The sequence below is a fragment of the Parathielavia appendiculata genome (genome assembly GCF_033297405.1).
Source record: "Parathielavia appendiculata strain CBS 731.68 unplaced genomic scaffold N657scaffold_2, whole genome shotgun sequence".
In the NCBI taxonomy this organism is placed as follows: domain Eukaryota; kingdom Fungi; phylum Ascomycota; class Sordariomycetes; order Sordariales; family Chaetomiaceae; genus Parathielavia; species Parathielavia appendiculata.
In genome coordinates this window covers 1888589-1907315 of record NW_026944221.1, presented here as the reverse complement: position 1 = coordinate 1907315, position 18727 = coordinate 1888589, and the positions used below count along the sequence as shown (strand labels likewise).

Here is an 18727-nt window from a genome sequence, read left to right as displayed (position 1 = left end):
GCAGGATCGCACACTGATCGTTTCCTTGATTGTCGATATGGGCTTTTCACCCGGCCCACGAGGGCGCGGTTTTCCTGTATAGTAAGTTGTTGAAGGTCCGGCACGCCCAAGGGCACAGCGGTGTAGGAATAATAATAATAAAACGACCCTTGGTCCAAGTCGTACTGGGCTCCACCGTTCTCTTGGGAGCTTTGCCCTCGTAGAGGTGGAAGGTACACTATCAACTTGTCAACTATTTTTTCCGAATTCAGATCAAAGTGGGAATGAGCGTACGGGCAAAGTAGAAGAGCATGTCTTTCGTGATAGCAATAACTGGTCCGCTCTGCAGGCGGGCAGACAGATTCTTGATGACCTGCTGGGTCAAGTCTCCCTTATTAAGAAACATCATATGACTGTGGATGTCGACAATGTTTCTCACGCCAACTTGTTGGTTTATCTGCAGAAAGGTGAGCTAAAGGTGTCGCCTGTAATTGGGATCTCACTCACCGTTGACCTACTGCCATCGGCACCGACAAGGATGTCGCAAGTATCGGTAGAGCCGTCGGTAAAAAGCAGTTGAACACGTTCGTTTCCCCCGTCAAAGATCATGCGGTACCTGTCCAGCTTTTTCTGGAACGTGACACGTCCAGCCGCCTTCACAGATTCCACCAGGGTATTCCTCAACACAACGCGGTTGATGGCGGCAGACTTGGAATAGCTACCAAATTTGGTCAAGTCCAACAGTGTTTCGAATCTCGAGTTGCAGATTGCTGGTGCCGTGTCGCCTGCACTCGCAGACTTGCCAAGCTTGGTGAGAAGTGCGGTTCTGATGTCGTCGGTCAAGCACGCCTTGAATCCAGCTTGAGCCGCCTCGCCGAGGCGAATCTGACAGCCCTCTCTTTTGGAGTCAGCGGCATCGCGCTCGTAGACATCAACCTCGACAACGTTATTGATTAGGCCATTGGCCAACAAGGCCCCTGCAAAACCGCCGCCGACGATGATGACCTTTGAAAGGTGCCATGATTGGCAGCTTTGATGTTGTGATCAGAAATGAGGACAGAATGGTTCCCGACGTTGATACAAAGGTCTGGGTTTATAAGAAGTGTAGGTCTGACCCGAAGACTCCGTTGCGGGCATCGTGGTGATCTTGGTGACTCGAAGTTCTGTTCCCGCTTCGCGCCGGAGCAGTTCATCGGTGTTCCGCAGCTCCCCACAAAAGGAGGAGCCGAGCTCCGACGCGGTATGTCCGGATCGGCATCATGCAGCCTCCCGCAACGGGGGCTTCCGGCCCGATCGGCTCCTCGCTTTAGCGTGAACCGTGTCTATTTTACGAGTGATGTGATTGGTCCTTCGATCTGCCGAGCCTTCCTGCCACGGGCACTGCACTCACATACAGCAGACTGGGGTCAGTCAAGTAGGGACATAGCTGCCATTAACTTAGGATAGCAATCGTATTCAGGGACCTGAGAAACCGAACCTCGAACCGCGGATCCTCCAGCGCAGTCTTGAAACCTCTGGCATTTTTTCAACCCATATCCGCCCGTTCCATCAGCCATGTCCCTTATCAAAGACTTGCCAACCGCTGTCTGGCATCAGTAAGTGGTTGATTCTCACACTTTGGCCCACGTACCCCTGACTATCGATTGTGCCTTGCTCTTGCTCGTCACATATTCCTATTCCCTTGTTCTGTACCACATATAGCTACACCCTCTTAGCAAGTTTCGTGGACCAAGAGAAGCGGCCAGGTCTGGTTCGTGGCTGTATCGTCAAATCAAGTCTGAGTTTCCAGAAGCTATATTCGAGAAGCTCCATCAACGGCATCGTGAGTAAAGCCCTTGCTGATCATCCCTTTGCTAGTGGGCTATCCTCTGGTGACCGTGCCAATTTCCGCCTTCGTTCACGGCGGGTTTGTTATAATACTCTTGGGCGCAGCCATTGAGCATAACTGACAACCGATCACAGAGGCAAAGGCCATTCGAATTGGGCCGAATGAGCTTCACATCAACGACACGACACTATACAAGGCCATTTACAAACAGTCGAATCCCTTCCCCAAGCATGAGCAATTTTATCTAGGGTTCAACGCTATGTCCCCTACGTCCTTCACTGAGGTCGACCATGACAAACACAGAGAACGCCGGCGCATGCTGAACCCCATGTTCTCGCGTGCCGGTGTGCTCAAACTCGAAGATCTTGTTTGTGACCTGCTGAAGCGGCAGGAAAACAAGATTGATAGGCTTCGAGAGAAGCAGGACATCAACATCTACGATGCTTTCCGGTCAGCAAGAGTTCTCTTTTCACTTGGCATTTTGAATCAGAATTGCTGCTGTTGGGGTGCCTGCAGACTGACGCATTTGAGCAGAATCTTGACAACCAGCATAATCATGGAGTTCTGCTCTGCAGACGGTGGTGGCATGATTGACGAGGACCCAAATGGGTTCAATTCAAAATTTATTCAGGCCTTCATCGTTGTTGCCGAAGAGGTTAACACCTTGCAGCACTGTCCGTGGCTCCGTATCCTTGTAAACAATCTTCCGGAGGGACTGGTGAAAGCCCTGGAAACATGGACAATTGGACTGTTGAACTCACCTGTCGGGCCCGCCGGGGGAGGTATTGGCACGGCTTATGCTTTTGCAAACACCGAGAGCAAGGATCTGCGCCATCACATCGCTGCTTGGATATGCGACATGAGGCGCATGCTTTTACTCCTCGTGTTTGACCAGTTATCTTCGGCTGTTGATGGTGTGACGGGAGATTGTCGTGTATTGACGCATGGCGCTCGAGGGTATCTCTGCGCATCCCGGCACCCCAAGTCAATAATGCCTGAATCGGCGAACCTTCGGCAGCAATAATTAGACACACTGAGTGCCGCGACATACCTCCTAGAGAAGTGTCTATTGCATGTGGAACAGGCGAACGGCTTGTAGCCTTTGTGAAGACTAATATGCCTTTTCAGGTGATCGTTCCGCTGGAAGAGCATTCCGCACACGGAACAGCGGCAAGGAGTGCGGTCGGTAACTCGGTGGACTCGGTAGAAGCCATATTTCTCTGTTGCTGGTGAGGGACCCAGGAAGAAGACGGGCGGAAAAAAAGAAAAGAAGAAACAAAAATAAGAAGAAAAGGCGAGATAAACGGGTAAAAATGGATGAAATGATGTCTATCGCTGTGAGCAACGCGAGGGAGCTTGGGATGATGATACTTTTAGTCCAGTTGATCTAGTGTAATCTGTACGGAGGCACGGATCCGTATACGGAGGCACGGATCCGTATACGGATCCGTAGTCTATCCGAATCGTTCTGTTGCGTCTCCGCAGGGGAGTGGGCAGTTTTTAACGAAGCGGGTCAATCCGCCCAGGGCTAGCCTACACGTAGAAGCCAGACCGAAGGCGCCGACCGGACCCACTGAAACTCTGGGCCCCGCGCCGATGACCTGCAAACCAGATCAGGCACTCGGAGCATCTTCAATCCACCGCACCCGCTGTCTTCCGCCATGCGAAGAACAACATCCTGGAGGACATTCCGCACCTTCTGTAGCTCCGTCGCCAGACCAGCATTCTGCCATCGTCCCCTCTCTCGACAGCCACTCCCGCTGTCGACCACACCCCTCTTCCGCACCATGGCCTCATCCACAACCCCCCGACCCGTCCTCAAGCAGCCCGTCAAGCTCGCCTGCGTACAACTCGCCTCAGGGTCCGACAAGACCGCCAACCTGGAACACGCAGCCGACAAAGTACGCGAAGCGGCTACCACAGGCGCCAAGATCGTTGTCCTACCGGAGTGCTTCAACTCGCCCTACGGCTGCGAGCACTTCCCCTCCTACGCCGAGACCCTCCTCCCCTCCCCGCCGACCCCGTCCCAATCGCCCTCCTTCCACGCGCTCTCGGCCATGGCGCGCGACAATAAAGTCTACCTGATCGGCGGCTCGATCCCGGAACAGGTTAATACCACCACTGCCGCAGCCGACGGCGACGACAAAAAGACCTCCTATTACAACACCTCCCTCATCTTCTCCCCCACGGGCGCCCTTCTCGCCACACACCGCAAGGTCCACCTCTTCGACATCTCCATCCCCGGCAAGATCACCTTCCGCGAGTCGGACGTGCTCTCGCCCGGCAACAAGCTCACCCTCGTCGACCTGCCCGAGTACGGCTCGGTGGCCGTCGCCATCTGCTATGACGTGCGCTTCCCCGAGCTGGCCACCATCGCCGCCCGTAAGGGGTGCTTCGCGCTCGTGTATCCCGGAGCGTTCAATTTGACGACGGGACCCCTGCATTGGCGGCTTCTGGGCCAGGCGCGGGCCGTGGACAATCAGTTGTACGTCGCGCTGTGTAGCCCCGCGAGGGACATGAGCGCCGGGTATCACGCGTGGGGCCATAGTCTGGTTGTGGATCCCATGGCGCAGGTCATGGTGGAGGCTGGGGAGAGGGAGGAGGTTGTGGTGGCTGAGCTGGATGGGGACAGGATTGAGGAGGCGAGGAAGGGGATTCCGCTACGGGATCAGAGGAGGTTTGATGTGTATCCTGATGTGAGTCAGGGGAACGTGAATTTTGAGGAGCCATAGGGCTGGTGTAAAGGTAACGTTTTCACTGCGTGTGTCACATACGGCAACGTGGAGTGTGTGCGGGGGATTGGTCTTTTCCGGGCCTTGGGCCTCCCTATCCAGATGCCTGTAGGCCTTCTGTGCCCTGTGGCAGTCTACTCGGTTCCGAGAGGCCCTTTCATCTATCCGGCATTTTAGCAGCTGGTCTGGCATTGTTTTAATGCTCGCTGCACTCCTTTTCCCGTGGGCCTCTCCATAAACGAAGGCGCGAACTCGCGAACCCGAGCGTCCTTTGAAAGTCCATCAATCGCCATGGCCGCACCGCACTCATTGCAGAGCCTCCTGGGCAAAGGTGGGCAGGACGAAGCTGGCCTTGTGGATCTCCGAGTTGTAGTACCTGCACAACTTGCGCTCCTCCTCCTTGCTCCACGAGCGGACTGGCACGCGCACGTTGCGGTTGGCGTCCTTGCAGCAGACCATGAAGCCGATCTGGCCCGATGGGTAGGTCGGGATCGTGGTGTAGGCGTACTCGGCCACGGGGAAGATCTCGCCGCAGTCCTTCTTGAGCTTGGTGATCAGCGGCAGATGGAGCCATTGGTTCTCGGCTGCGAGTCCAGGAGTTAGCTACTCTACCAAAATTCAGGGGCATCAAAACAACTGAGTGGCATGGTGAGAGCGGAGAATGTTGAAGGTAAGAAGTAAGGAAAAATAGTGTGAGATCGTCAGGAGCTTAAAGCAAGGAGGAAGTCGCCGCAAGGGGAAAGCCGAGACCAACTACCGCTTGGTAGCCTCCTGAGAGATGACACAAGGCTGGATCAGGCAAGTTGAGTGCCCGGCCCGGAGAAACAAGATATTCCTCCCAGGTCTCGACTTTCTCGAGTAAATGAGACATACAACCTTGGGTGGTAATAACGCCGCCCTCACGGAGGGCATCGTGCAGGAGCTGGAAGTAGGGCTTTTGGAAGAGCGACTCGGCGGGACCTTCCGGGTCGGACGAGTCGGTGATAATGACGTCGAAGGTGTTCTTGTAGTCGTCGAGGAACTTGAAGCCATCGCCGACGTGGACCTTGACCTTGGGGTGGTTGAAGCCCGCGGCCATGTGGGGGAGGTACTGCTTAGAGAGGCGGATGACGGCCTGAAGTATTGTAAGTGGCCGGCACAGTCAGGCCTGGAGACATCGAACGCATACCTCGTCAATGTCGCAAAGCGTCGCCTCCTCGACGCACTCGTGCTTGACAACCTCGCGGAGGACACCCCCGTCGCCGCCGCCAATGACGAGAACCTTCTTGGGGTTGGGGTGAGAGTTCATGGCCAGGTGGGTGATCATCTCTTGGTAAGAGAACTCGTCCCGCTCAGTGCACTGGATGACATTGTCCAGGACGAGGACATTGCCGTGGTTGGTCGACTCAAAGATCAAAACGTCCTGGTACTTGCTCTTCTCGTGGTGCAGCACCTTCTTGACCCGGAGAGTCATGGCCTGGCCTGGCGAGAGGTTAGCATCACGGTCTTTGGAAAGACAAGTGAGTCAGTCATTGTCTACTTACCAGGCCACATCTCCGAGATCTCGCGGAACCACCCATCTGTGAGTCCACAGCGTCTAGTTAGTAAGTCTTTCATCTACACCTCTTGAACGAGTAGATGGCAACGCGCAACAGTAAGACATGAAGCCGGTGTGCTTGGAGTTCATCATTAGATCATGCGGTCAATTGTCACGCGTCGACGCTGTTCGTATGAGGCAGAAAACACGGGACGCCGCTAAACAGGCTCGTTTTGTGAGCTGTTGGTGACACGGCGTCTCATGAAGTCGTCAGTCACCAAGAGCACAGCGCCCAATGGGTAAATGGACTCGCAGCACAGTTGAGCTTTAGGCATTTAGCAGCGCCGGGTGTGCCATAAGGCTGCGGGGTGAGGGCAGGCTGACGACAGTCCTGTAATCGATGGCGGGGTAGTTGATTTTATCGGTTGAGGCCTCGAGCCATGTGTGTGTGGATGGGGATGAGAGAGAGAAAGCAACAGAAACATACCCTGGATGGTAGGGTGCGCAATCTCGCCCATTTTTCGTATTTGGCTGAGACGGAGTTGTTTCAACCAAGTAGAGCAGATAAGTTGACGCGATTTGAAGAGACGTCGTGAGCAGAACAGAGCCAGCTTGAGTGAGTTGAGCCGGTGAAGTACAAGGCGGGGTCAAGTTTTCAATCAAAAGTCGGCTTTCGATTGTGCATGAAAATTTTCGGTCCAGCGGCCGCGCTCCGGCGACCCAGCTATGAGCGAATAAAAAAGTGGTGAACCCAAGAGTCGGGACCAATGATGCCCAAATGTGGAGAGCAGAGATGTGCCTGTTGGCAATGTCAGATAAGGTGCATAGTCCAGTTGACTGCCCGATCTCAGACCCGACCCTGACATGACATGCTCTACCGCTCTGCCAGTACCTGGACGGCACATGACTGACTCGGGTTCTCTATGGTATCTGAGGAGTTTATTGCACTAAGTTCGCTAGACACGAAACCACTCCGAGAAGTTTGTGTCTACCTTAGCTGCGCGTGGGCAGGCGTTCACTCGGAATGCACTGCATCAAGCCGTTGAGTCCGATGCAGTCGCCCGGGCCGCCAGTGCTCCGAAGGCCGGATGCCCAGCCCGGAATATTCGGCAGGCCGGGGCCGAGAGTGTCTTCAACGCCGAGCCAAGCGAGTGCCGATCATCTAGACCCTTCGATGACCAGACATCCTGCGGCATGGGTTGGTTCTTACGATTTCCCTGCCGCACGTCCAGATGCTTATTCCCTGACTGCAGAATGGTGTTGCTTTGTCGTCTTGCGCAGCGTACGTCTGAAGCGGCTCTGCAGGATATCGAACGCCTGAGGCCTCCTGCTACAGCATGCCTTTCCATCAGCCGGGTGACGGGGGTGGGGTGTCATTTTCGATGCTCAACGTGCTGTTGAACCCTCCATCAGTCTGCGGTGTTGATCAGTGCCCTTACGGGCAACTCTTAATACGGCAAGAGATCTGCCAGGTTAACTGGCGAGGAGAGAGCGAGAAGGAGAGCGGGAGTGAGGTCCGAGAGGTCTTATTCGTGAAATGCCAGCTCGGCGTTCTTGCTTTTCAATGATCCACCATTCTGGCAAAAGAAACCGCGTGGCGAGAAACCATGCAGTCAAATGTTTCGATCTTTGATCTTCAGCAACCAATCCCAACTGTCAGGACGGAGCGTGCAACCAACCCGGTTGGTTCGAGCAGCTCGCGTGGCATGGCAAGACAGGGCATGGCCGGCAGCAGCCACCGATACTGAACCTGGGTCCCGCCGAAGAGACCGTTCTGTGCTCCACCAAGGCCGCATTCCGAACTTTCTGGCAGAGTCCGCGATTGGCCGGTGTCAGGAAGACCCACCGTCTTCACCCTCGTCGGGGACATTTCCATAGTTACACAGGGGCTTGATAGAGTACACGAAATACGGAGGAGGCAGGAGCAGTTCGTCGCGCGAGTCTGCATCTTTACCGAGATCAGGAATGATGCACGCACAGACCCGGTGCTCGGTCGCAGAAAGCCACGAGGATCATAACGTTGGCCTATTTAGTACAGACACACACCTACATCTGGTGATTTGATTTCTACTGCGGAAGGTCAAGTCTCAACAACCGGGAAACACGGAACAAACTGACTGCAATATCTATGGCAGAACCTCGAAGGTCTGAACCAGGTATTCGAGGGGTTTGAAACGGAACTAGTGAGTCTTCCGTGAACCGGAACCCTGGTCGAGGGCTGGAACCACTGGTAGATCGACCACGGTCCACGTCCGCTGTTACCCGCGTGGACGGGAGAGCCCGATGGAGCCGCTCCCTGAAAGTGCTTTTACAGTATGTTTCTGCGGCCGAGTTGGACTTCGCATAGGGAAATCGGCTTGTCTCTGTGCCACGCGTGGGCGCCTTTGAGCCACGAACTGTGAGGCAACGCATTGTATGTCGATGATCTAAGGTAGCATTGCGTACAATACACGACTCGGATACCTCAACGGATGAAGTGCGGATCCGGGGAGTGAATTGCAAATGCAGACTTGAGACGGGCCCACCCTCTCTCCCAAGCTTGTGCCGCTGCAGGAGCTCAGGCAAGGGCCCCCGAGGAAGGGACGCCTGGCATGCGACATGGGTTTTGGTTTTGGCGTGCTGCAGAAGCAACCTGGAAATAATCAAAGACGGAGGGGGCTCTGTCGCACCTGTGCAATGCACTTCTGATTGAAACCCACTGTTGCCGAATTTCCATGCCCGTCTTTGTCGATTTCCTTTCCGGCCGTCGAATGCTCGGTGCCGACTTCAGAACTCATGCTCGACGCTGAAACTCACAAAAAAGCATTCTTTGATCTAAGCAGTCCGCCGCTCCATGCTTCGCTCCGGCCTCCGACCTGTTGATCCCCATCGACAACCGCCCCGGCAGCGCGACGGCGACTGGGACGAAGAGATACAGCATTGGACAAAGCAGCGAAGACGACACGTGGTGTTTTGATCTTTGGGACGACCTTGCACCGGCATCATTCAACTGGTCGTTGCTTTTTCACAACAGTATTGAGATCCATCGGCTTGTTGCCTGGGAGCTTTGTAAGTGTGGTCGGTGTTCGGCAAGCTAGGAGCTCCCTCGCCGCGCCGCCACCTCCCACTGGGGCTCCGCACCCAGCCTTGAACGACGTCAGCAGCCATTCGCCGGTTTTTTCTTCGACATTACAGCCTGGAGACCAACACACGGCGACCATTCTTCAGAAAGCGCCATCAACATGTGTTTTGGGGGCCGTGAAAAGGGCGACGACGTGGGCGCTGCTCGGTCTCGCGAGCTCGACAAGATGATCCGCGCGGACGAGAAGCGCATGTCCAAGGAGGTGAAGCTGTTACTTCTAGGTGCGCAGTAGAGTCTCTGGCGGCAATGGGTCAAACGGCTGACTTTTTGCGACACAAACAGGAGCCGGAGAGTCGGGAAAGTCGACAGTCCTCAAGCAAATGAAGCTCATCTATGCGCACGGATTCAGCAAGAACGAGAAGATGGAGTGGAAGCCCGTGGTGTTTACCAATATCATTCAATCTTTCCGGCTCATTTTCGATGCCATGAATGAGTTGGGAATCAAGTTCGAAAACCCGGACAACGAGGTAAGTCAACCGATACCTGCCAAGAAGTACCTGCAAGCCACTCAGCCCCCATACTGACTGGCTCCTCCAACAGAAAAGCATGGCACAGATCATGATCGACTACGAGATGACGGCGGATGAATCGTTACCACAGGAGTACTTGGAACCCGTCAGGCAGCTCTGGGTGGACGGGGGCGTCAGGAGGGCGATGGAGAAGGGCAACGAGTATGCTCTGCATGACAACCTGGACTAGTAAGTGCGGGTAGTGCATTGGGAATGGACCCTGCAGGATCTGACAGAACTTCAGCTTCTGCGATGACGTGGAACGTCTCTGGGACAGGAATTACGTACCGACAGACCAGGACCTCCTCCGGTCAAGGCTACGGACGACGGGTATCACCGAGACCATCTTCGACCTGGGCCAGCTCACATACCGCATGTTCGACGTCGGCGGTCAGCGCTCAGAGCGGAAGAAATGGATTCACTGCTTCGAGAACGTCAACTGTCTGCTCTTCCTCGTGGCCATCTCTGGGTACGACCAATGTTTGGTTGAGGATAAGGACGGGGTACGTTGGCTCGATTCTACTGGCTGTGGGAATGGGAATTCTGACTTGAGCTGGCACAGAACCAAATGAACGAAGCCCTGATGCTGTGGGAGTCGATCGCCAACTCGCACTGGTTCACCAAGTCGGCGCTCATCCTCTTCCTCAACAAGATGGATCTCTTCAAGGAGAAGCTCCCCAAGAGCCCAATAACAGACCACGGCTTCACCGACTACCACGGCCCGCCAGACGACTGGAAGCAGGCCAGCAAGTACTTTATGGACAAGTTCCGGGCGCTGAACCGGAACCCGGACAAGGAGATATACGGCCACTTCACCAATGCGACCGACACGAACCTGCTCAAGATCACGATGGGGTCTGTGCAGGACATGATCATTCAACGGAACCTGAAGCAGCTCATTCTGTAAGAGCCGATGTTTGCATGTGTCGACCTCTCTGTTGTTTTATATACACCACCCCCCGGGGTCCGACCCCCTTGTGTAATGCATCCTGTCTGGACTGCGCGTTGGGCGGAGGTTGCGATTCCGCAACCAGACCCTAACTTTCTCTATGTCCTCTTTAATATTTCCTCGCATGTCTTTTTATGATACCAAAAGCGTTATGTTACCTCGCTGATATCAGATTCCGTGGCCCGACCTAACACCGGTGACTGCTGTAGGGTCTGATGCGTCCCCACAACCTACCCCGCCGAAAGCCTGTTTCACTCGCCCTTCCGAGATGATCGTCTGGGGATTACCGCTTTCTGCACTCGTGCGCTGTGCTTGCTTTATACTAGTGGCTGGGCTTACCTTTTCACCTTTATCTGTTTTGATCGTGTTTATACTTCAAAATATTCTACGGCAAGGTACGGAGCTCCTGGGCGGCTTAGCATTATCTGGAAAATAAATCGCGACGAAACCGAGACGACGGTCGTTTCTCTTCCCCGACCCTTTCCAGGCGACAGGCATCCATTCTCGGATCGCATGCTCTGCTTTTCCTTCCGGCTCTGGGTCTGGGTTTTACAGCACCGCTTCTGAATCGTTAACCGTCCGCATCAGGTACGCGGAGTTGCTGCCTCAGTCAAAACGCCTGATCCTCTTGCTCGAGCCGTGGGCTGGATGAGAGCGGATGCATGCGTGGTGTGGCAATGGGAGGTCATGGCCACGAGCAGGAAAGGAAGGCTATCTCTTGCTGGGCATCTGGAGGGAAAAGAGTGATTGGTGGTGGGTACGAGAAAGGTGATAGGTTGATATGAGTTACAACCAGAGGGTCGCGCTATGGTTTTGAGCGCACACACCGGCTTGTGGGGATGTCAGGGGATCTTTATTTGTTCTAGGGGCCTACATTTGCATGAGAGATGACTGATGGGGCAGTAACTTGTTCGATTGGCTTGTTGATGAGCTGTTGTGCATTAGAAGCAGGTCAGGCAATGCATTTGCATGTGGTTTCAATTTTTTTCAAACACGGCTAGTTACTCGCTCGTTTTCTCATCAGTCTGGTCGACGTGGGCATGTGCGTCGGCAGTTGGAATCGTGGTTTTTTGCTCTGCGGGAAAAATTCCCGTGGAGTTGGATAGGGATCGGCAGGGACGCCACCACGACACCTCCTTGGGTAAGGTGGTAGGCAATCTGGTGGACCAGACCCCGGACGGCCGTAATGCTTGGGATGGGAGATGGGTTGAGCTTAGGTATGTAAGACGTATCGTAACCATCTCTTCTACTGTAAAGGTCGTTGAAGCCTAGGCAATTCACCTGGTTGCCATTGCCCTCTCTTGTATTTGCTGGGTGCTAGTGGCCGGTTTTGCATGTTTCGCCCGGGGGACGATTTGCCCGGCAGCGGCAGTGTTTTCCGAGATGGACGGCGCCGTTTCGGGGCCCCACACCCCTTTTTCTTTCCTTTTTGCGGCAGAGGGTAGATCGCCGGCTGCAAGCCAGGTCGAGAACGGAGAGGAGACGACGCCAGAATATGAAGGGCGGTGACTGGAGTTAGTACGTTACATGGAGTACTGTGTTCGATTCCGTCCCTACAGTACAAATTGCACTTATTCTGTATGAATGTGCTGTTAGGAACTGCAAGACTTCCAATTCTTTGACTCGGCGAGTCGCCTGCGGCCTGTCTGAGTCTTCGGCTGCCGCTCCCACGTGGAAGTTGCCGAAGAGGGACTTGCAACAACACAAATTTCCAGGGGGCGCATCAACCACGGTACGGATACCACAGGTGCGTAGGGAATCACGGAGAAACACACTGTGCCGGCTGTCTCTCGTTGAAACATGAGACATGGCTGACATGGCCTGCAGAAGGACATCGATCGGGGCGCCACGAGAGAAAGAACCGGATTCGGTTAATTACAGTAATACGGGTTGCTAAGTAGTCCGTACATACCTTACATTACGATAAGCCTCATGAGATGGTTAGCTCACCACAGCAACGGCTTGAGACTGTGCACGGTTCACTTCGGACTCCAACGGACTGCAAAGTAAACACCGCCCCGAGGTGTTGGCGCATCAGCTGGTATTGGTTCGCCCAATGCTGCCTGCAAACCAGCACATCGTACATACATATTTGTTTCCGACCTTGAGAGGGCAGAGCCCCATGTGCGGCTGATGTCTCGATAGCTTCTCAACTCTCCAACATATCATCTCCTTGCTCGGTTCCCCTTTTCGACAGACTGTGAATTTGACCTCCTAAGTACATAATTAAGAAATTGATCACCAAGCGGCCATCAACAGACCCTGAGACCAGAAGCGCTTGATATTCACATCAAACCAAAACTACTAATATCGTATCATATACCCTCCCTCCATCCACAATGTCAAGCCACCCCGCCGCGAAGTCCCTCATCGACGGTAATCCCGCCAGCACCGGCAGCACACCCCCCAATGGCACCCCGCCCGTCAACAAGACCAGTTGACAATCAAGGCTGACGCAGCGCTTCCCCTTCCTCGGCACAAAGCGCGGCATCGCCGTCCTGGTCGCCGCCATCCTCTTGGTCGTCGGCGGCGGTCTATCGGGCCTGGCTGCGCTGCGCACCCGAAATGGAGGCGGAAGCGGGTCTGCATCGGCTACTGGTGGCGAAGAAGGGAATGATGTGGAGGAGATCACGGATGATGCGTTCTTCTATGGGATGTCGCCTGCTGTTTACCCTTCGCGTGAGTTATCTCTGACTTGTGTTGATGGATTGTGTTGATGGATGCCTTTGTTGTGTGCGGTAGGAGAGGGAAAACGGTGGCTGATTGATTGGGGGACTTCTAGCAATCATGACTGGACAAGGGGAGTGGGCTGAGGCCTTCCGGAAGGCGAGGGAGGTGGTGGGGAGGATGACGCTCGAGGAAAAGGTACGTTGAGGTCATATACCCCGGGTTGGTTGTTGTGGCAGGCTGACGAGGACTAGGTCAGCTTGACCGCCGGCGTGAGCTCCAACACCAGCTGCCCTGGCTTTCTGCCCGGTATCCCGCGGCTCGGGTTTCCTGGCATGTGCCTGGCTGATGCAGGCCAAGGGCTCCGAGGGACAGACTTTGTCAGCACCTGGCCGAGCGGGATCCATGTCGGCGCCAGCTGGAACAAGGCACTTGCTCGTCAGCGGGGAGCGGGAATGGCAGGGGAGTTCAAAACCAAGGGAGTGAATGTGCTGCTTGGCCCGGCCATTGGGCCCGCTGGTCGCGTCGTGTTGGGTGGGAGGAACTGGGAAGGTATGGTGCCGTTCCACGGCATCTGGCATCGCCACGTGTTGCTGACAAGAACAGGCTTCTCAAGTGACCCCTACTTGTCGGGCGCTTTGGTGTACGAGACAGTCACGGCGATACAAGCTGCTGGCGTCATTACCAGCACCAAGGTGCGCACTTCCTACTTGGATATAGAGATCCCGGAGCTCGCTGACCCTCTGCAGCACTACATCGCCAACGAACAAGAGACACATCGGAACCCTTCGGGCGAGATACAATCCGTGTCGTCAAACGTGGATGACAGGACCATGCATGAGTTCTACTTGTGGTAAGACGGACGGTCCGATTCTGCTCTTTCCCCCTATCTAATATCCCAGGCCCTTTCAAGATGCCGTTCACGCTGGCACTGGCAACATCATGTGCTCGTACCAGCGACTCAACAACTCGTACGGCTGCGCGAACAGCAAGTCGCTCAACGGCCTTCTCAAGAACGAGCTGGGCTTTCAGGGCTGGGTTGTCAGCGACTGGGGCGCGCTCCACGCAGGGGCTGCCGCGGCTCTGGCGGGCTTGGATGTGGCCATGCCTAGTGGCGCTGGTCTCTGGGGATCCCACCTGGTGGATGCTGTCAACAATGGCTCGCTTCCCGAGAGTCGGATGGACGACATGGTGATCAGGTAGGGTGCCCCCTTGACTCTCCCATGAATCCCCCTACTGACAGCGACAGGACTCTCGCGTCATGGTACAAGGTAGGCCAGGACCAAGACTTTCCCCAGCCCGGCGTAGGCATGGCCGCAGACCTAACTAGACCGCACCCCATCGTCAACGGGCGAAACTCGTCGTTCCGTTCCACCCTCCTCGACGGTGCCATCGAAGGCCACGTCCTCGTCAAGAACGAGCGCAACGCCCTCCCGCTCAAGACCCCCAGACTGCTCTCCCTCTTCGGCTATTCGGCCAAGAACCCGGACCGCAACAACCCGACCGCCGGCCTCTCCCCCTGGCTCTGGGGGAGCGAATCGTCCAACTTTTCCGAGTTCACCGACGTCTTCTACGGCTTCTCCCCCAACAACTGGAGCCCCAACCGCACCGCCGTCGCCATCAACGGCACAATCTACTCGGGCGGCGGCTCCGGCGCCACCTCCCAGTCCACCGTGCTGTCACCCTTTGACGTGCTGCTCCACCAGGCCGCCGACGACGGCACGGCGCTGTTTTGGGATTTTGTCTCGGCCGCGCCCGCTGTCCATCCCATGTCCGACGCCTGCATCGTGTTTGGCAACGCCTTCGCGGCCGAGGGCGCCGACCGCCCCGCGCTGAGCGACGAGTATACCGACGCGCTAATCCGGCACGTCGCGGACCGGTGCGGTAGCACCGTGGTCGTGCTGCACAACGCGGGCGTGAGGCTGGTCGAGGGGTTTGTCGAACACCCGAATGTGACGGCGGTCATTTTCGCGCACCTGCCCGGCGAGATGTCGGGCCGGGCCACGGTCGAGGTGCTGTATGGACGGGTGAGCCCGTCGGGAAAATTGCCGTATACCGTGGCCAGGAATGCGAGTGACTATGCGGTGCTCGGGCCGGATCGGGTGGAGGAGCAGGAGGGGAGGTTCAGGAGGTTTCCGCAGAGCGACTTTGACGAGGGCGTTTTTCTTGATTATCGGCATTTTGATAAGGAGGGGATCGAGCCGAGGTATGAGTTTGGGTTTGGGCTGAGTTATGCCGAGTTTGGGTATGCGAACTTGGTGGTGAGCAAGGCCGCCGACGGGCGCTTTGATGAGTATCCCGTCGGGGAGGTGGCGCAGGGCGGGCAGGAGGATTTATGGGATGTCCTGGTCGAGGTCGCTGCTGATGTGACGAATACGGGCGGCGTGGATGGCGCCGAGGTTGCGCAGCTGTATGTGGGCATCCCGGCCCAGGGCGCCCCGGTGCGGCAGCTTAGGGGGTTCGAGAAGCCCTTTTTGAATGCCTCGGCCACGGCAACGGTCAGGTTTGGGCTAACGAGGCGAGATCTGAGCGTGTGGGATGTTGTGGCGCAGAAATGGCGCTTGGTGAGGGGCGAGTATACGGTTGAGGTGGGAGGGAGCAGCAGGAATCTGCCCCTGGTTGGGAAGGTTACAATTTGATGAATGTAGCGCTGCGGTTTGGAGTTGGATGTTCGTTCATTTGCTTGTGTTTTAGGATATGACTGATCTGGATGTGTATGGATTATGAAGCATACATTGTATAGTTGGTAATCACGTCGAAGGGAGAGAGCATTGAGAAGAGGAGATGCCCACAGTCCATCGTACCAGCGTCTCAATTCCCCACTCCGGTCACACCTCTCCGCTTCTTCTTGCAGCTCTGCTGTGCAATCAGCTTCTTGAACGTCTGCACCATGCCGTCGTAAGCCGGATGCTTTGAAAAGTCCTCAAACCACAGCAGTGACGCTCCCTGGCCCTCGAATACGTGCGGCACCCAGCTGAACGGATCGTAAAAGTCCCAGATCGTAATCCCGACGCAAGCCTTCACCTTGACACAGGCTGTCACGACTTTCTGGTAGCCCTCCTTCTGCCACTCCAGTTTGGTATCGTTGACAGGCATCTTGATCCTGACGTCCAGCTCGGTAAACGCCACCTCCTTGACCAGCTCGGCATACCCCTTGCTTGTCTGGATCAAGTCCTCCGCGGACGGGTGATTATCCGCATGCAGATGCGCCTGCATGCCCACACCATCGATCCTGACCCCGGCGTCCTTGAGCATCTTTACCAACCGCTTGGCGCCCGCCGTCTTGTTCGAGTTGGGCCGCTCGATACCATAGTCGTTGTAGTACAGCTTGGCGGCCGGGTCGACCTCGGCCGCCACCCGGAAGGCCAGCTTGATGTAATCCTCGCCGAGCACATTGTAGAAGATGCTCTTGCGGTACGTGCCGTCCTCGTCGAGCGCCTCGTTGACCACGTCCCACGCGTAACAGCGCCCGCGGTAGTAGCCCGCCACGGCGCGGATGTGCCGCGTGATGGCGCTCGTCAGCGCCTCGGCTGTCCAGTTGGTGGATTCCACCCACGGCGCCAGCTGGCTGTGCCAAACCAGCGCGTGGCACCGGAGGAGTTTGCCCGTCTCCTGGGCCAGGTCGGCGACGTAGTCGCCTTCGGTGAAGTTGAAGAGGCGGGGTTCAGGCTCGATGAAGAGCCATTTCTGGCCGTTGGTGGGCGTGGTCTGGCCGAATTCGTTGGGATCCCGCAGGATGGCGTCGTATTGCGGGTAGGACTCCGGGTAAGGGGCGCGCTCGCGCTGGTAGGGGGTGTCGGTGGCGGCGCCGAAGTAGAGGAGGCCGGCTTGCTTTGCGAGTTGGTGGAGCTGGCCCGTGGCTGGGGATAGCAGGGCTGCTGTCAGGAGGGGATTGGAGAGTCTCATGGTGGGCGTCGGTGTGAGACCGCAGTGATGTAGGGCGAGTGGTGTGATACTGATGGTGGGAGACCGTTTTATGATATCCCCCCCCGCCAACGCCACGGGCGCAGAACAAGAGTACCATCATCCTCCTATACTACCTTAGATGCCATGCACATCACCATTTCGTTCTGAAGAGGCAGAAAGGAATCAGGGCCAAGAAACCGCCTGGGAGTCGTCGTCTTCAGCCGAACCAGTCAACCGGAAGGCCAAGGCCGTTGACCCCGCGCCGTTCGGGGCGATGTCCGGGTAAATCAGGGGGGCCGGCTATTCTGTGCATGTGCGTATGGCTAACGGAATTGAAGATGTTTGCGTCACATGGAGAGAGTGTACCTGCATTGCACTATGTTAGTCTTCATGTGATGGCTCCTTTCTCCGCGTCGCCTGCGAGTCAGCGAATTTGACTGCCTTCTCCATCAGAACAGCAAACCCCACCTGTTGTTATTCCCAGCTTGATGTGTTGTTTCCGGTCTCAAGCATGGGAATCTTGTTCTCCAGCTGGTCAAGGTTCTGGGATCGAGTCCAGTCAGTCTCCACTCCGCTGCGGCAATCAGTGCCCCGCCTCAGGAGCCGAGAAGTGAGCATGTGCTTACCCTAAATTAGAAGTCGGCCTTTCTTACATCCTCAATCAAGCGGGTTTAGCTCAGTTGGGAGAGCGTCAGACTGAAGTCAAACTTCAGGAAATCAATCTGAAGGTCGTGTGTTCGATCCACACAAACCGCAAACATGAGAAGCTTCGATATCTTAAGCTTTTGTTGTCTGATTTTTTGGTGTTTGGCCGTCTTGGTGTCTTGGGCGAGCGCGACCAATGTCGAAAACTTTTTGACATGGAAAGTGTGTGCTGACCCTAAACCTGCCCCTGACCCTTTTGCCCGCGCAAGAATGCATCTCAGCAGGAATTGTTTCATTGAGGGAAACGGTCAGTGAGGCCAAAACGATGATGTGTATCATGAGTCAATCTCACTGCTGCAACCGAGATTGCAGACCTTACCGGAGCGGTCGGGTGTGCAAGGTATGATCGCAGCTGACAGCATCAAAGAGCCTCTCTTTACTGAGCTTCGTCAGGGACCAGCAAAGACCAAAGCTCGGAGCTGTTTTCTCTGGCTCTCACTCAGGAAACGCAAATGAGAAAAATAGTTGTTCCATTGGCAAAAGAAGGAAGTGTTGAACCTGTCTTTGGTGCAAAAGGTTTATTAGTAAATTGTCTCGATCCCACTGGGATTCGAACCCAGAATCTTTGCCAGCTGGTAAACACAACCGGAAAGCAACGCCTTACCATTAGGCCATAGGACCAATGAAATGACTCGTTGAGTTTTGTAACCTCAAATGCACTTATATGGGTACATTTTTTTCACTATATTTTTTTCACTAACTTATATTTTTTTCACTAAGTTATATTTTTTTCACTAACGTTATATTTTTCTTCATTCTCTACTTTTTCTCTCTGTCTCTCTGTCTCTCTGTCTCTCTGTCTCTCTGTCTCTCTG

The 18727-nt window shown here is 55.3% G+C and overlaps 9 protein-coding genes and 2 non-coding genes across 11 annotated transcripts; 6 read left to right on the top strand and 5 right to left on the bottom strand.

Moving 5' to 3' along the window:
* Window positions 1-59: 59 nt before the first annotated feature.
* On the bottom strand, window positions 60-1167 carry N657DRAFT_669209 (uncharacterized protein; the record flags this gene model as incomplete). The annotated part of the gene is made up of 4 exons (XM_062795479.1): window positions 985-1167; window positions 487-875; window positions 274-436; window positions 60-217 (listed from the first exon to the last, which is right to left on the bottom strand). Coding segments are annotated over exons 1-4 (726 nt in total), but the record flags the coding sequence as incomplete, so codon positions are not given.
* Window positions 1168-1533: 366 nt separating this feature from the next.
* N657DRAFT_669208 (uncharacterized protein) lies at window positions 1534-2997 on the top strand (the record flags this gene model as incomplete). The annotated part of the gene is made up of 5 exons (XM_062795478.1): window positions 1534-1574; window positions 1695-1801; window positions 1942-2257; window positions 2324-2721; window positions 2936-2997. The coding sequence occupies 5 exons, from the start codon at window positions 1534-1536 to the stop codon at window positions 2995-2997; spliced, it is 924 nt and encodes a 307-aa protein (XP_062651106.1).
* A 597-nt stretch (window positions 2998-3594) lies between these two features.
* Window positions 3595-4539, top strand: N657DRAFT_677964 (putative nitrilase; the record flags this gene model as incomplete). Its single annotated transcript, XM_062796030.1, has 1 exon — window positions 3595-4539. The coding sequence occupies one exon, from the start codon at window positions 3595-3597 to the stop codon at window positions 4537-4539; it is 945 nt and encodes a 314-aa protein (XP_062651105.1).
* A 306-nt stretch (window positions 4540-4845) lies between these two features.
* N657DRAFT_566692 (spermidine synthase) lies at window positions 4846-6135 on the bottom strand (the record flags this gene model as incomplete). Its single annotated transcript, XM_062788445.1, has 4 exons — window positions 4846-5123; window positions 5413-5653; window positions 5708-6000; window positions 6063-6135. 4 exons carry the CDS (start codon window positions 6133-6135, stop codon window positions 4846-4848), a joined length of 885 nt encoding a protein of 294 aa, XP_062651104.1.
* Window positions 6136-6295: 160 nt separating this feature from the next.
* N657DRAFT_206225 (uncharacterized protein) lies at window positions 6296-7176 on the bottom strand. Its single transcript, XM_062786216.1, has 3 exons — window positions 6914-7176; window positions 6543-6854; window positions 6296-6446 (listed from the first exon to the last, which is right to left on the bottom strand). The coding sequence occupies exons 1-3, from the start codon at window positions 6958-6960 to the stop codon at window positions 6383-6385; spliced, it is 423 nt and encodes a 140-aa protein (XP_062651103.1). The 5' UTR covers window positions 6961-7176; the 3' UTR covers window positions 6296-6382.
* Window positions 6913-7619, top strand: N657DRAFT_641321 (uncharacterized protein). Its single transcript, XM_062792116.1, has one exon. The coding sequence runs from the start codon at window positions 7080-7082 to the stop codon at window positions 7374-7376; it is 297 nt and encodes a 98-aa protein (XP_062651102.1). The 5' UTR covers window positions 6913-7079; the 3' UTR covers window positions 7377-7619.
* Window positions 7620-9276: 1657 nt separating this feature from the next.
* N657DRAFT_566173 (guanine nucleotide-binding protein alpha-2 subunit) lies at window positions 9277-10592 on the top strand (the record flags this gene model as incomplete). The annotated part of the gene is made up of 5 exons (XM_062788409.1): window positions 9277-9397; window positions 9459-9643; window positions 9717-9874; window positions 9930-10188; window positions 10248-10592. 5 exons carry the CDS (start codon window positions 9277-9279, stop codon window positions 10590-10592), a joined length of 1068 nt encoding a protein of 355 aa, XP_062651101.1.
* Window positions 10593-13028: 2436 nt separating this feature from the next.
* N657DRAFT_205851 (glycoside hydrolase family 3 protein) lies at window positions 13029-16026 on the top strand. The gene is made up of 7 exons (XM_062786215.1): window positions 13029-13313; window positions 13417-13499; window positions 13556-13853; window positions 13908-13996; window positions 14051-14154; window positions 14204-14500; window positions 14551-16026. The coding sequence occupies exons 1-7, from the start codon at window positions 13289-13291 to the stop codon at window positions 15938-15940; spliced, it is 2286 nt and encodes a 761-aa protein (XP_062651100.1). The 5' UTR covers window positions 13029-13288; the 3' UTR covers window positions 15941-16026.
* Window positions 16027-16112: 86 nt separating this feature from the next.
* N657DRAFT_566007 (glycoside hydrolase family 10 protein) lies at window positions 16113-17207 on the bottom strand (the record flags this gene model as incomplete). Its single annotated transcript, XM_062788396.1, has 1 exon — window positions 16113-17207. The coding sequence occupies one exon, from the start codon at window positions 17205-17207 to the stop codon at window positions 16113-16115; it is 1095 nt and encodes a 364-aa protein (XP_062651099.1).
* A 665-nt stretch (window positions 17208-17872) lies between these two features.
* On the top strand, window positions 17873-17963 carry N657DRAFT_t36. Its single transcript has one exon. It is a non-coding gene; the product is annotated as a tRNA-Phe (tRNA).
* Window positions 17964-18447: 484 nt separating this feature from the next.
* Window positions 18448-18533, bottom strand: N657DRAFT_t25. The gene has a single exon. It is a non-coding gene; the product is annotated as a tRNA-Arg (tRNA).
* Window positions 18534-18727: the final 194 nt, after the last annotated feature.

Coding starts and splice junctions, on each gene's coding strand:
- N657DRAFT_641321 (XM_062792116.1), top strand. CDS start 7,080: ATGCACTGCATCAAGCCGTTGAGTCCGATGCAGTCGCCCGGGCCGCCA.
- N657DRAFT_206225 (XM_062786216.1), bottom strand. CDS start 6,960: ATGTGCCGTCCAGGTACTGGCAGAGCGGTAGAGCATGTCATGTCAGG. Junction 6,855..6,913: donor GTAGAGCATGTCATGTCAGG/GTCGGGTCTGAG, acceptor CATTGCCAACAG/GCACATCTCTGCTCTCCACA. Junction 6,447..6,542: donor TGCGCACCCTACCATCCAGG/GTATGTTTCTGT, acceptor CATCGATTACAG/GACTGTCGTCAGCCTGCCCT.
- N657DRAFT_205851 (XM_062786215.1), top strand. CDS start 13,289: ATGTCGCCTGCTGTTTACCCTTCGC. Junction 13,314..13,416: donor GCCTGCTGTTTACCCTTCGC/GTGAGTTATCTC, acceptor GGGGACTTCTAG/CAATCATGACTGGACAAGGG. Junction 13,500..13,555: donor GGATGACGCTCGAGGAAAAG/GTACGTTGAGGT, acceptor GACGAGGACTAG/GTCAGCTTGACCGCCGGCGT.